Genomic DNA, 15,025 nt, shown 5'->3' with positions numbered 1-15,025 from the left:
GTCTCTCTTTATCCCAGTATCCTGTCTCTCGGCAATTCATCAGCATGTACAATCCGGGCACCAGTAGGTAACATCCCAGGGCCTGGGTGCTCTTGCATATTACAGCGAGACTTCAGAGATTGGGAACAATTGCTGCATCTTTATCTCTCTAGCTCAGTGGCTCTTATTGTACCAGATTTCCTACGTCTCAGCAAATTCATTACTACTTCTCAGTGGCCTGGGGTTCTTCTAGCTGAGCGAGTCTTGTGTGATGGCGGCAAAAAAACACCTCCGGGAGGGGCGTAGCTACCAGCGTTGGGGCACTGTCTACTCTGGCGCTTTACAGCATGGAAACTTGCTGCGCTCAGGGGGGTGTTTTTTCACACCCCTGAGCGAGAAAGTTGCAGCTGTAAATTGTCAATGTAGACAAGCCCTGAGATGTAAAATCACCTCTCATGCAGTCATTGTGCCGGCAGGTCTGTGCACCTCGGGTTTTGCTAGCGCTGGGGACTTTGCGAAGGCAGAAAAGTAGAGCAATGTCTATTTTATCCTCCCCCGGGCGGAGGCGGAGGGTGAAAGCCTGGTCCCACTGAAGTCAAGGGGATTTTTGCCCCATTGGGTTTTCACCCTGTTTCCCACCCTGTGCCTCGAGCACGGTGAACACAACTTAACACTCAATGAAATGAATTAGGACGAACCCTGCAGTGTCATGCTGGCTGGGATTTGGCACCTCTTTGCCACTCGCCCCTTGTAGCTTCTAGCACCGTCCCAAAGTTTCCTTTATCAAGGCCAGGGAGCCTGACCACCAGACGGCCGGGCTGGCTCCCTCCCGGGTGTTCCGAGCAGGGGGCCCAGCCAGGTCATGAGAATTGGGGGACGCTGCTGTTCTTTGGAGGCTGACTGGGGAGAGACGCCTCTGCTGATCACTGTGTGACCCTTGGGGCGGCTGGGCGGCTGCCAGAGAAACTGATTGACCAGAGGGCTGTCGCTGATTGATGAAGATCCCGCTGCTTTTAGCTCTTCGATCCTAGCAGTACCGCTGCATTCACTAGGGCCACTTCTTTACAAAGGCGGAAGGTTTTTCTAAACCTAATGGGCCAGGCTGGGTTTAGGGCTCTGTTCCTCCCCAAGCAGTTAATTCGAGGTCATATTCTGTAGGACAAGGTCACATGCAAGTGTGCTGCAGAAGGTGTGCTCCTATTATCGCTGCTCGCCTGCCTACCTCTCTCTGCCTTGCAGCTTTTCCTTTCGTCCGAGGCAGCCATTCCAGCATGCACAAGGGTTATTTTTTGCTCATCGTGGTCTTATTCCTGTTACCCAGGAGCTTCTTCCCTCTCCTCTCCCCCCCCCCAAAAAAAGAGCCAGTAGGAGGAACAGTTACTAATAGGAAACTCCGTTCTAACTGCTATTGTATAAATATCAATTCTTCTCTGAAAATACATAATTCCTACATACTAGAGCCACTGGGGTGAAGCTAATTGGAGCTGTTTCTAATATAATACAAAGCTTTATATGTTTTTACATTTCATAGGAATGAAAACAAATCTATGATAGTTTCAAGTTTCAGCCTTTATCTGGTGAGAAGAATCCCTCTGAAGGGACTTTTTCTACGTGGATCGAAAAATAGATCCAAATCTTTCCAGTTCCTTCGAGCTGGACTTCCCCCAGCACACTGGCTGCCCCTCAGCATAACAAATGAGGGTTATTTTACAGCGGCCCACGGGGCTTGTTTCATTCCTCTTCATTTTTCTGAATAAAACCTACAGAACTAAAACTCGAACCTTATTCTTTTCTTTTACACGTCGGTGGGTTCAGTCCAAAAACAGGACTTCCCAAGAAATAGCTCTGACAAAGGCCTTTGTTCACTACTATGAGACACATTTTACTCTTATGTTATCAAAATTTTGTTAAATGCTTTGAAGTCCAGTCATTTATTACTTTTCCTGTCTTGCTTGCTGATATAGGAAGGATATGTTTCCATTTTTGTTTTGATCTGTGCAAATGCTCAGTAATACATTGGAAAGTGAATTTCGGTAAATCTCAACAGGCTCTGCTGAGCAAAATATTGCAGTGTTAATCACAGAGATAATCTTTCCCTAATCTGATGTGTAATCCATTTTACCCCAGTGAGAATTTTTAACACTTTAATCAATTAGAGTCAGCTAGAGAATTATTAACAGAACCTCGGCAAAATGAGTGCATTCGTCAGAGGAGCAGTAGGAGTGGGGGGGAGGGAAGTAAAATCCGATATGTTTAAAATCGATACACACCCAAACGCAAGAAGTTGATGTAATTTATTTTGATGTTAGAGCGTCTTAATTTCAAACGCCAATAAAATAATAAAATAACACTCGAGCAATCCATCAACCATATGCCTGCTTTTAAAATAACTCTTAAAACGGCGTAAACTCACAGACTCTCTGAATACATTGTATTACTACTTAAATACACGGTAGAAAAATATTTAGGTGACTTGACAAAGACACCAAGTATCAAGGAATGAAATATACCTCTTCGGACAGCATACTTCGCGTCTGTAGATTTTGCGAATGTGATCTGTGTGAGTTAATGCTCCATTTCAAAAGTGTTCGATAAAGAAATAAAGATATTAAGGGGATGGCATCCATTTGCTGTTCAGCACCTTGTATAGTTAAAAAGTCACCAGTGAAGCAGATACTGTTCAAAATCTAGAATGACATGTTCTCATTCTATAACAGAAGAAAGGGAAATAATTGCTTTCATTAATTTTCTAAGAGCCCCCTAAAGAATGACAGTAGCAAAATACTTTGTGACAGTCCAGGTGGATGTGAATATCGAACATCTCAGTCTGAGCAGAGGATGAACGCACGGTGCCTTAGGCTTCGTGCTCTCTAGGGCAGGTATCATCACCTTCCTCATAAGAGACTGAAGAATTGTATCATGCTAAGTGGCGCTCATCAAAGCCATTTTAGGGTCCACGATCTCTAAGACGGGGGGAATCTACAGCGTGGCGACAAACTAGCCTTGCTATTTCCCTTTCAGTTTGCTGAGTGTTGCGTTATAGGTAAATAGCACCGGGACGGGAAGGGCCACCAAGGGAGTCCTGCCCACAGTCCCGGTGATCTGGCGCAGATAAAATCACTCCGAGCCGCTACTGCTTTTCATCACCTCTTCCCCAACTCGGCCTGCATGTGCCCTGAGCAGGGGCGAGTGCAAACACCTGAAGGTGCCATAGCAGCGCCAGGTAGAGCTGGGGCAGCAGCTGGGGCAACCCCCCCCCACCGCCTGGACCAGGCCCCGCCTCTCCCCTCATAGCTCAGGAGCTTTCTAGGTGTATGCACCCCCCACCCCCCGCGCCTGAGTCTCTCCCTCTCCGTCTCGCTCTGATTGGCTGGCGCTGTTGGTTAATGGCACGCGCCTGTGGATGTAGTTATAAGAATCCTCGCGTGCCAGCCCTCAGCTCTAGCAAGTCCCCAGCAGCCTCCCTAGAGAGAGGCAGAGGCGCCGGGCAGGGCAGCGCCCGCAGCAGGAGCTGGGGCAGCAGTAGGAGGAGGAGGCTCACCGGGAGCAGCCGGGGCGAGTGGCTCCGGAGCAGCAGGAGGCTCCTCGCGGCTGGGTCCCCGGGCAGCAGCGGGCGGCAGCCGCCCCAGCGTGCCCGGGCCAGGGCGCAGCATGGAGACGGTGCTGCTGGAGCATTTCCCCGGGGGGCTGGACTCCTTCTCCTCGCCCCCCTACTTCGACGAGGAGGATTTCTTCACGGACCAGTCCTCCCGCGACCCCCTGGAAGCGGACGAGTTCCTGGAGCAGGACGTGGACTTCCTGAGCCACCAGCTGCAGGAGTATTACCGGGACGGGGGGCAGGGCGAGGGGGGCTATTGCTGCGAGGCGGCGGCCGCCGCGGCCAACTTCTCTTCCTCCTCCTCCCCCTCCTCGCCCAGCTTCCCCTACGGGTGCTGCGGGGCGGCCGCCTCTGAGCTGCTGTCCCCCGGGGGCAGGCTCAAGGCGCTGAGCTCCGCCAAGCGGCGCCGGCGGGTGCGCTCCGAGGCCGAGCTGCAGCAGCTGAGGCAGGCGGCCAACGTGCGGGAGCGCCGGAGGATGCAGTCCATCAACGACGCCTTCGAGGGGCTGAGGTCCCACATCCCCACGCTGCCCTACGAGAAGCGGCTCTCCAAGGTGGACACCCTGCGCCTGGCCATTGGCTACATCAACTTCCTGAGCGAGCTGGTGCAGTCGGACCTGCCCCTGCGGAGCGCCAGCAGCGAGAGCCCCAGCCAGCCCAAAAAAGTCATCATCTGCCACCGGGGCACAAGTAAGTGGGCAGCACAGACACAGGCGCCCAGGGCCAAATTGCTCCCTGGCGTAACTCCGTTGGCTTCCCTGGAGTTACACCAGGGCTGGGTTTACACCTCTCCAGACACACACAAAGACAGGCTCACACATGCTCTCAGAGGCGCACACACAGCGCGTTCTCCTTTGAACCGTTTGTCTGAAGGAATGTGCACCTTGCCTGTTGCCACGACTTCTCTCCTAGCGCAAGACTGCAGCTTGGATAGAGAAGGGCACCTTGTAGAGGGGTTGAGACCATCCACAGCTAGGCTGACCGGTAGAAGAGGGAGGAACCTGGTATTTTCCAACCCAGGAAAGCTGTTATTCTTTGCATGCCACACGGTAATGCTTATACATTTAGCTGGGTTACCTGCATCACTGAAACGTCCAAGAGCAAAGAGAAGGGGTTCCTGGACTGGTTCCCACTGGTATATAGCAAAATATTTATTTTCCTACTGCTCTCTTTTTCCAGGATCACCTTCTCCAAGCGACCCTGATTATGGACTGCCTCCTCTTGCTGGACACTCTCTGTCATGGACTGATGAGAAGCAACTTAAGGAACAAAACATTATTAGAACAGCTAAAGTGTGGACCCCTGAAGACCCCAGAAAACTAAACAACAAATCTTCTCTAAACAACATAGAAAACGAACCTCCATTTGATTTTGCATCATGAATCGTGAATATTTTGACTGTAAATGCAAACATGACATCAGTGTATATTTGTATGTAAAAACCTATATTTTAAACGTAATTTAAAATTCAAAATCTAATGGCAATCAATGTTTTTATTTATCTATTTATTATCATGTAGAGTTAATGAGGTGGTATTGTCTATTTGTATGTATAATTTATATAATTTATCCTGATTTTAAAATATGCAATAGTTTTATTCCACCAGCACCTTTCGATAAAACTGTTCGGAAAACACTTCCAAAATATGAAAATAATTTATTACCACATGTGGACTATTTCTATGTTTGTTAATAATAAATCTTGATTAAACTTTCTAAGGCAGTTTATTTTGTGGGACACCGATGCTAAGACTATCAGGCAATATGATATTGAACTCAAATAATAAAAAGTTGGAAGTTTCAGCTACACCACAGACAAGTTACCTTGTAGAAGCCAAATAAGACCTGTGGTGTTTAAAGGGGCATTTCCTCAAAAGAGGGATTTAGGGTTCAGGAATAGTTCCAGGCTGGTTGCTTGGTTCAAACAATGGCAGCATTATATTGTATCCGTACCATGGCCTCTCCACCAGAGCTGATTAGCGTTCAGCATAAGAAGCGTTTTTGAGGGCTGATCTTACATCGGTGGCGGGCATAATTTTGCTTTTCACTCCACCCTCTTTAGACGTGCCCTCCTGAAGTGTTTTAAAGTCATGGCTTTGTCCCTTTCAATGGCTACTTCCATTCCCCTCTGCTTCTTTACAATGACACGGAGCTGGTTATGGTTTCCACCACCAAGAACGAGGCTGCTAGTGCAACACCAGCTTCACACGTACTCACGAATCACGTTACTAAACTGAGTTTAGAACTAATCTACCAACGAGCACCTAACACACAGTTAGGTAACTTCTGGGAAACAACCTGGTTAGGCTGCACTTAGCTCAGTACAACTTCAACGCTGTTGGGCTCAATAAAATGAATGTGGCACCCCTTTAACAAACAAAGCCCCAAGAAGGAAGAGGACAAGGGACCAGCCCTGTTGTTTTACCGCGGTAGCCTGGCCAAGCTGTGTTGCACACCAGCAGCATTTCCTAGCAATGTGAGCACAGTGCTGGTGCTGCGGACAGGACACCAGGACCAGAGCACACAGGGACTCGGCTGCACACGAATAACACCACACGCCCAGCCCCTAACCCGGGACTAAGTGGTGCAGGGTGGGGCTCGGGACTCACACGAGGACAGGAGTATTGGAAGGGGCTGCGCGCTGTCCGCGGACCAGTCTGTCTTCCAGGAAAAGCCTGATGCCAAGAAGGAGAGTAGCACCAACGCCCCATCCCCGTGGGTGCGTCATTTGAGCGAGGAGCTGCTCTGTGACTCGGAATAACTGGCCGGACCGTGCAGCCCTTACTCTGGTAAAGCGCCCGTTGACTTCAAAGCCCGAGCAAGGGCCGCGGGAGCTGAGATCCTTTGCTAGCGGCCCCTTGGCCCCCAGCTGGACTGGGACGAGCCTCGGCGGATGCAGCGAGCTCGCCCCTTGGCCACTCCACCTGGCAGAGGAAAGTAGCCGCGAGCGCCTGGGGCCGGCGCGGAAAGTGTTAATGTGTTGCTGGGCGGCGGGGGCGGGGGGTGGTGCAGGGCCAGCGCTCGAACCTGGCTGGGGCAGGGGGGGGGGGGGGGGGGGGGGGGGGGGGGCGGGGGGAGCGTGGACTGCGGGCCTGGTGCTGCTGCTGGCCAGCGCTGCAGGTGCTGATTTTCCCGTGGTACCCGCCGCTCCTCAGGCTCAGCCACCGACGTCACTGCTCCCGGGAGAGCCCCACATGCCCACCCCAGCCTTGCAAGCGGAGTCCCGAGCAGACCTGACCAAACGAGGTGCCCAGGCGGATGGGAACGGCACTGGCGAGCCAAGGTATAATTATTACTCCTCATATACTGGACTCTTTTTTTTTTTAGAGCTCACAAACTGGGAGCAATATGTTGCATGCCTGCTAATTGCATTAACCTAGTTAGACACATTTAGTTCCCCTTGTGCTAGCGCGGATGGCATGGACCTCTTCCAATAGCAATTAGAGGAGCAACTTACCCATTCAAACACTGCAGAGCTGGGGCTTCGGGTTTTTCATTTTTATTTTTATTATTCTTTTTTTTTAAAGCTCAAAAATCTGTGTTGGTCTCAGAGTGCAAACCACCCCTCTCCCCCCTTTCTGCAACGGGAGAGAGAAGTTTGCACCAATGTAATTGAACTTAACTGTGCTCTTTGAGAGAGAAAAAGAGTCAAACTATAATTCGATTTTGTCCTGTATTAGGACCTCATTAAACACAGAAAGTCGCTTTTGCACAAATGCTTCCATCAGGCATGTAATCTCATTACACTCATTAGAAAGTCAAATGTTAGTCGGACTTCAGCTTAATTATAAGTTATGGAAGTGTTGTACCGTTTTCTTCTGTTGTATAGACCCCTCCGTTTCAATTGGCTTTGGTAATGTGGTACTCCACAATTAAAACACTACCATCATTGTTATGTGGCACCTTTTCTCTGGCGTGCCACTTTTTTTGTGATTCAATGCTTCAACACATCCTTTAGTATGATGCAGATCAAGCGGAAGAGCCGGGCTTCGCATGTAAAACACCAGGGTCTCTATCTTGTCACTCTCCTGTCTTGACTTGGCAAGTCCCTTTAAACGCAATCTTCAAAGAGACTGACAGCTTCTTTTTACTTACTCATAATCCATTCATTCTAATGCAGCAGTTCTGCAAAAACAGTCCTGCAGCAAAAGGCAGAAGGAAAGTATCATTCCAGGTCTTCCTGACCAAAAGGCGATCAGAGCTCCACGGCTGAAACCGATACAGGCTTTGTTGTCGCAGGAGCAAACTCTGAGATTTGCAGTAGCTTTAGGGTTTTTGCTGGTCAGGAATATTGCTTGGCACTGTAAGGACCAGCGTGTGGGCAGGCATGACTGACAGCTATTCAGGCCTCGTCTTAATCAGCCTGCCCATTTTCTCCCAACGACACTGAAAACGATAATTGTAATATGTATAAACTAGCCCCTTTCCCCTAGGCATTTACTTTCGCTAAAATGAATTATGCTCCTCTTTAAAACTGATTTCGTCAGTCAAAAGACCCGGTACATGATCAAAGCTTGGGTCATATTTTAAAAACTGCTTTGATGTGTGTGTGTGCTACCTACAAACACAACTGCTGAGAATTCCGTGCCAGAGGCTACAACTTGTGTTTGTTTGAATTAAAATCTCCCTGTTCCCAAAGTCAGTTCACACCGGCTCTAAAGTGGATGTATTTCACGTCAGTGATAGGAGGGAAGTAATGGCTAATATGCAGCTATGAAAATAATGCAGTGACCTAGCCTCTCATTTTCCCCTTTGGTGGTTTCTCATTCTCAGTGCAGGCTGCTTAAGGATGTGACTAATTATAGGCCATACCCCCTCACATTCCCAATGTGAGAAACACACACGGCCAGCCCAGAGATCTCTGATTTATGTTAAAAACAAAAAGAAAAGAAATATCACAAAGGCTGCTTGTATTTTTAAAAGAGGCCTTGAACCATGTAACTTCTCACAGCCTTTCGAGAAGGGGGAATCTGTGCTTATTAATGTACATGGCCACACTGTCCTCTTGAGACCAATAACATTCGTGATGCCCCTTAAAGCCCATTGAAAAGACAATTTAATTGTAAAAAAGACCCCATAAAAACCCGAAAGCATCAATCTCTTTGCCCTAAAATACAGAAAAGGTATGGGAAAGAGAGCAAGCCTCCTCCGGCAAAGCAGTGCGCATAAAGAGGCTGTCATTGGCACTGTGAAATTGTCCCACTGTGATTCCCATGGCCTCTAATCTGCCAATATTAGGATTAACGCCCTATACTGTATGGGGTGTGAAGCCTCTTAAATCCATGAACTCATCCCATTTTCATTAATGTATCTTTCGGTGGCATCGAGTACCAGCTGCGAGGTTGAACAAACACCAGTTGAGTGCTCCCTGGTAAATCTCCCTCTTTCCAAAGCATTCTGCAGCCTGTGGGAATGGTCCTAAATAATTCCACAACAAATTGCATTTCAGAGATCTGGAATCATTGGTAGGCAACGATTCCCACGACGGGATGTGAGGTCTGGCCAACAGGTGTTCGGATTTGGCTGAGGGAGATAGGGAAACCCAGGGAGGGAAAGCTTTGCTGCCAGAAAACAGGCTGCTCAGGCGCCTCTTGCTTTACATGGCGTGGAAGCCGCAGACAATCGAAATGATATCTTTATTGCTAGGTTCATGTCCTAGGCTATAACATATCAATCCCTGTCGTGGTTCTCTAGGATGCACCTGGTATTTCAAACTTGTTCTTTTTGTGCTTCTGGGTCCTGGACTGCAGCTGCCTAAAACAAGCAAAGAGAGAGGCCCTTACAATGTCTCCAAGACGTGTTGGCATGGTTTGCTTGTCTTTAATGTACCATTAACTATTGTCTTTACACAATATGGGAACTGTAAAGCATGACATGTGTTATAATAAAACACATTTTCAATGATACACTTGGACTTGAAGCTGGGATGCAAGCAAACAAACAGGCCCAAATCTTGTTTTGTCTCCCTTGCTAAGCCTACTGGCAATTAAACTTAAGACCACTGCTTTCCCCCTGATCAGCCAATTAAATTTTATGTCTCCTAATTTTTCACATAGAAAAAAAGTCTCAGGGCTGGCCCCTAAAGACATTGATTTTCTTGCTATCACCTGGCGTTCAGACCTTAGTTCCATTTATCAAGAAGGGAAACGTCAGGCGTTACATAAAGTGACTCTGTTACCATAAGGCTCTCACCATCCTGGCCTATTGTTTTCCCTTGTTAATAACTCATTACCAGGATTTAACAAATCAACCATTACATATGTTTTGTGTCTCCATATTTTGATCCGTACGATTAAGCAGATGTTACGATTGAAAATTGAAAAGTCCAAGGCTACTCTAGGCTGAAAGAAAGAGGGCAGCCTCAAACAACGAGCTAACAATGAGATTCAGAAGATCTTCAGAAAAACATTTACGACCAATAAACAGACTCCAACCTGCTCCATTTCAACCATTGTGTGCCTTGGGGGAATAATTAAGTTTAATAGGAATAGGTCTGAAGGGTTTTCAATGCCAAGACCACAGGTGCGGGGTGGCATGATGAATGATTTGCCTGATTTTTGCCAAGCTCAAGGGCCCTTCTCTTGGACTTTCAAGCAGACAGAAAATATTGTCATTTCTTTTAATTCACAGCATTACTTTCAAGGCGAACAAAGGGGAGGGGGGATGAATGGCTCAGGCTGTAAATGAAGCGCGCCCGGGCGGAGGTGGCCTCGCTGGAGAGAGGCCTCCATGGCTGAGCGCGCTGCTGCGTTTGTGCGCAAGTGTCTCCCTGTGCCACACAAAGACCTCTCTCCTCCCCCCCCCTGCCGCCTCCCACCCCCAGCCCACCCCGAGCCGCAGGCTGGGAGCCCCCCGGGGCCTCAGCCCCGCTCCCCAGCGACTTGAGCCAGGCGTCCGAGCGCCCTCTGCCTCCCTGGCAAACTTGGGCAAACTCTCCCCAAACTCTGCAGCCAGCGGCTGTAGAGGGACCCCGGCCGGAGGCGCGCATGCGCCCCGCCTCTCCCCGCTGCTCCCAGATCTCCGGGGAACCGGAGAGGAGCCGGGCGAGGCGGCCCCGGGGAGGAGGCAGCTTCCAGCTCCAGACTGAGCCGGTGCCCGGGTGCCGTCGGTGGCCCCTCGAGCCGGGAACGGGTCGCAGGCGCAGGCTCTCCGGCTGGCCTGGCCACTTTGCGCATGGAGGTCTCCAAGAGGGGCCCCGGGAAGGCAGGGCTGGGCCGGGGCGCAGGAGGCGCTGGGGAGGTTCGGGGGCAGCGGCTGGGGCACCCCCGAAGGATCTGCCAGGGCACCGACCATCCCTCCCGGGGTAAGGAGCCCCCCACACGGCTGCCATGGGGGGCAGAGCAGGGTCCCCCTCCCGCAGGGGCGGCGGCGGCAGTGCTCGCTGGATGCCGCGGTGCCAGCCGCACAGCGCCTTGGCCAGAGGCGCCCGGGCTGCTTGGCCAGCGGCGTTGTGAGCCTGGGGGCGCCGGCGTGGGGGACCTGCCCCCTGCACGGCATCAGCACCCCGGGCCGGCTCCCCAGGACTGCTGGGCCTTTGCCTTCAGCGCCAACTCATCCCCCTTCCCAGCCAGTGCACCTGCTCCGGGCAACCTGTTGCACTGAGCTGCTTGGAGAGCGAGAGAGAGGCGCGTTCACTGCCAGAGCCTCTCCTGGGGCAGGGCAGCAAGTGCCATCCCCAGCCCGGGAGCTGGGAGCACAAAGCGAACAGCCCTTCTCGGGGAGAGCGATTTGTTCCGTCTTTTTTACCTTAGGCGACAGCAGAGCTACAATAATTAGAATAACTTCGGCGCTAAGTGCTTCCCCGGCTGGCTCGCCTTTATCCCAAAGAGCCGGGCTCGCTCAGCCATGCCCCCCCGCTAACTGCGCTCCCCCCACCCCACACACAGAGAAGAATAAATCCAGAGGGTCCCGTCCTATCACCAGCAATAATGCTACACGTATGGCATGTGGTATCCACGCATTCTCGAGTGGAGCAATGCGTGTGTCTTCTGCGGGAGCAGCGGCTGAGCAAGTATGTGAACCACAAAATAGCCCCTAAAACGTATCCCAGTGAAATGACTTTGCAGACCTGCAGCTCTAGCCACCCTACCAACCGCCCCGGTCTACGCGCACAGAACTAGGAGTCAACTTTGAAATGCAACCTAAATCCTTCAGCTCATTAAGTTCCCGTCCCAATTAAAGCGATAGCTTGGGGCTCCCCGGCTAGCCGGAGCAGGAGTCAAACCCTGCCTGAATCTTTAGATGTGCGGCAGGAGTTTTGCGTTTTAAAATGCTGGCAATGGAAGAGATGGGACAAGTTGCCTCTTGCGGGACTGCTCCCTGCTCTATGCAATGCAAATAAAATTAAAAACAAAACGAGCCACTTATAAATGACTTATGGTTGGCTACGGCCCCCGTGTGGTGCCTCAGCTTGCAAGGAAATCTCTGGGTTAAACAAGGGGTCCTTCAGTTAACACAAACGTATTAAAGTTTTGTGGAATTACTAGGAAGTTTCTCAAACATGTAACACGCAGACTGGAAGCCCCTTTGGTAGGCGCCCCATAGACACCCGCAAGAAGTTGCGAAGCTTCTCCCTTCCCAGCGTTTGCCCTGCTCCCGATGCAGTCAGCGAGGGCTTGAACTGGGCTGGCAAAGTTGGGGAAAAGAAGAAAAAGCGCTGGAAAGGCTGGTACCCGGTAACACTCGCAGGTGTAGGACGTGGCTAACAGCCACGCAGTGTGTGCTCCCCAGTGGTGAGAGTCTGACAGGGACAGCTGGCTCCGTTTGCACTGTGAAAACACCCCCTCGGTGGACCATACACAACGACACTGACCTTTCTGCAGGGGAACCAGGGATGTGCCTTTGACTGAATTAGCCACAAAGACGTCTTGCTATGACTTTTGTTCCCCCGCCAAAGCAAAGAAATATTGCGTTTAATATGAGAAGTGTTGTCCACAGCTTTTTCGTGCCCCTAAAGAAATATTACAGTGCTGATTTACGTGGGCTGGCTCCCGAGGCGCTCTCCCCCAAGACTTGGGGCTGAGGAGGGCGCATGCCGCTTTCCAAAGCGCTCAGGCTGTGCAGCGGCGAATTTATCAATCTTTTCATCGGGCAATACTTGGAAATACATCATTGTCACCGGGTGGGGTGATAGATTATCTAGAGCACAGAGCCCCTTCCCAAGGTCAAGTTGAAGATTCTTGTTTGCTGTTTAACTGGAGTTTGTTAAAACGCCGAACAATGCCTGCCTGTTCGCCTTTCTCTTGTGCGAGTGGGGCATTGGAAAGGGGCTTTTCCTAGTGCACAGACCTGCGGATCTTTAATCCGCCTGGGTTAGCGAGTTTTTGCAAACAAGGTTCGTTAGTGTAACAAGAAATACTGAAATTAGCAAGGCTGTGAAGGGGGGAAGGCATTGCATGGTCTGTATGTGGCCTCGGAGAATGCAGCGTTTCGTTGCTCTCTACAAGGTGTGACCCTATCTTTGCACAATAACAGCCAAAAATCTGTTTTCCTGGGTCCTGAAGTAAGTTTTGGGAGTTGTACTTCTCAGACAAGGAGAAACCGCCCGCTTTGCTGGTTAGCGGTTTGGTGGAAGCTGTTGCCAATCGTCTTATTAGCATTTAACCTGCTGTCAGAGGGACTCATTGAAATAAACTTTGTGAATGTTATGGGTAAAAGTTTTATTTCGCATTGAGCAGACTTTTGAGGTCTGCCTTAAACAGTTTCCTCTCTCCCCCCCCCCACCTCTGATGATTGATATTTTTTATTCAGACAACTTTTATTTACCTTGCAAAAATGTTCGGGACAAATGTGATAAATTACAGATATGCAAATTTCTTTGAATGGTGTTGTAAGTGTGTCTAGCTGGAGCTGAATAACTCCTTGCAAGTCGGTCTGTGCGCACTCAGGACCCCAGGGAGCTGATCAAAGCACCCATTCTCTTTCATCCCCAGTATTCTCCTCCAAACTATTTCGATACAATATGTTTCCATGATGCACTTAATGTGCTAGGGACATAGAACTCATTACAACCTAGCTAGTTCTGCCGACCCCTTTGTTCAGCAGCATAAAGTTAAAAGGGGAGGAGGGGGGCTCTGCCAGTTGCCAGCTTTCTGAAATGCTAAAGCATGCGTCATTTTTCACCGGGTCTCGTCTTGATATACTCAAAAGACAAACTATGAAACCGGCCTCAGCCCTTTCTGGCATTAATTACATTGCTGTCCAGCCGATCTGTTTTTCCTATTATATGCATTTCTCAGCAGGGATTTTTTTTTTTTGCAAGCCTAATGCAGCTGCGTGTTAAACTATGAATGCATTTTTATCAGTATGGAAAGATGAGTGTAAAGACTGCAAAATGTGCAGCTCTGTGCATAAGGTTTTCCTTGTTCGTACCATATTTTGTGGCAATGGATTTTGGGAGTGTTTTGCAATATTCTAGATCTTAAGTTATTGCTATTGCCTCACATTATGATCAGTTTAGAACAGATTGTTACAGATAAGGATCCTTTCTTGTTGGAGCCAGTTTTCATGTGTACTGAATTCTGATTTGACCAACAACTACATTCTTACATCACATGGAACATTTCAAGTATTCTTAATATTTGGGTATTAAACCCAAATTCAGAGCTACCAGTTTCAACCACATTTCGAAGTTGCCGCTGTTTGGGGAAATTACTCTAGCAGGATGACAGTAAGAATATAAACCCGATTTCACTTGGTAGGGCATTTGTTTATGGGGTTGATTGGTTGACGGAAATGGCTGGCAGCCAGTTCTGGGAAAGATTCCAGACCTGACTCCGATTAACCCTCTCTGGTGAAACTCTGCTGGAAACCAACTCACCAGCAATTGCCATTAATCTACTTACTAATTAAGCCAATTCATTTCTAAAGGAGAAAAATTCCTTTCTTTGGCCAAAGTGATGGGAGGAAATTTGAAAGAAGCGCCAAACTGTGTAACTGTAATTCAGCCAAGGACTGCTAAAACAAGGTGTTGATATATAGCAGGAGATTTAAAACACGTTTCTAGGGCAACAATCCTTTGGAGACGGTGGTATATAGTGCATAGTAGATGAAGCTCGAATAATGGTGGACTGCAGTGTGCAGCTATATGGGCATGGGATGGAAATAAGGCTGCTTTTCCCCATTAAACCCTTTAAGTCTTTTACTCTTCTACTAAATTATCCACCCAGGGTTAAACATTTCCGCTTCACAGGACACCGAAAAGGAACATATTTCCTGGGATCTAATGAATAGTTTTGCGAAGTATTATGAAAGTTTTGCCCAGCATAAATGATGAATCTCTTAACGTTGTTCATGTAGGAGAAGTTGAATCAAACTGCAAAACAGATCAATGGAAATGAAAATTATGGACTGAACGCAGTCGATTATCAATGACACTAGCAAGCAGTTCTTTGGTAGTCGTCAAAGAAAGGTATGACGGAAAGCTTTTCACAACCGATCAAGCAACTC

General features: G+C 49.1%; 1 protein-coding gene across 1 annotated transcript; it reads left to right on the top strand.

Annotated features, from left to right (window-relative positions):
* Positions 1-3,630: 3,630 nt before the first annotated feature.
* Positions 3,631-4,959, top strand: PTF1A (pancreas associated transcription factor 1a). Its single transcript, XM_034759364.1, has 2 exons — positions 3,631-4,267; positions 4,757-4,959. Exons 1-2 carry the CDS (start codon positions 3,631-3,633, stop codon positions 4,957-4,959), a joined length of 840 nt encoding a protein of 279 aa, XP_034615255.1.
* The last annotated feature ends 10,066 nt before the right edge of the window (positions 4,960-15,025 follow it).

This window comes from Trachemys scripta, chromosome 2, assembly GCF_013100865.1.
Source record: "Trachemys scripta elegans isolate TJP31775 chromosome 2, CAS_Tse_1.0, whole genome shotgun sequence".
NCBI lineage: Eukaryota > Metazoa > Chordata > Testudines > Emydidae > Trachemys > Trachemys scripta.
Note: the sequence above shows the minus strand (reverse complement) of the source record. Positions and strands in the feature narration are given on the sequence as shown.

Bases quoted from the DNA above. Each gene is read 5' to 3' on its own strand.
- PTF1A (XM_034759364.1), top strand. From the start codon at position 3,631: ATGGAGACGGTGCTGCTGGAGCATTTCCCCGGGGGGCTGGACTCCTTC. The intron at 4,268-4,756 runs GTAAGTGGGCAG...CTCTTTTTCCAG, and splicing joins CATCTGCCACCGGGGCACAA to GATCACCTTCTCCAAGCGAC.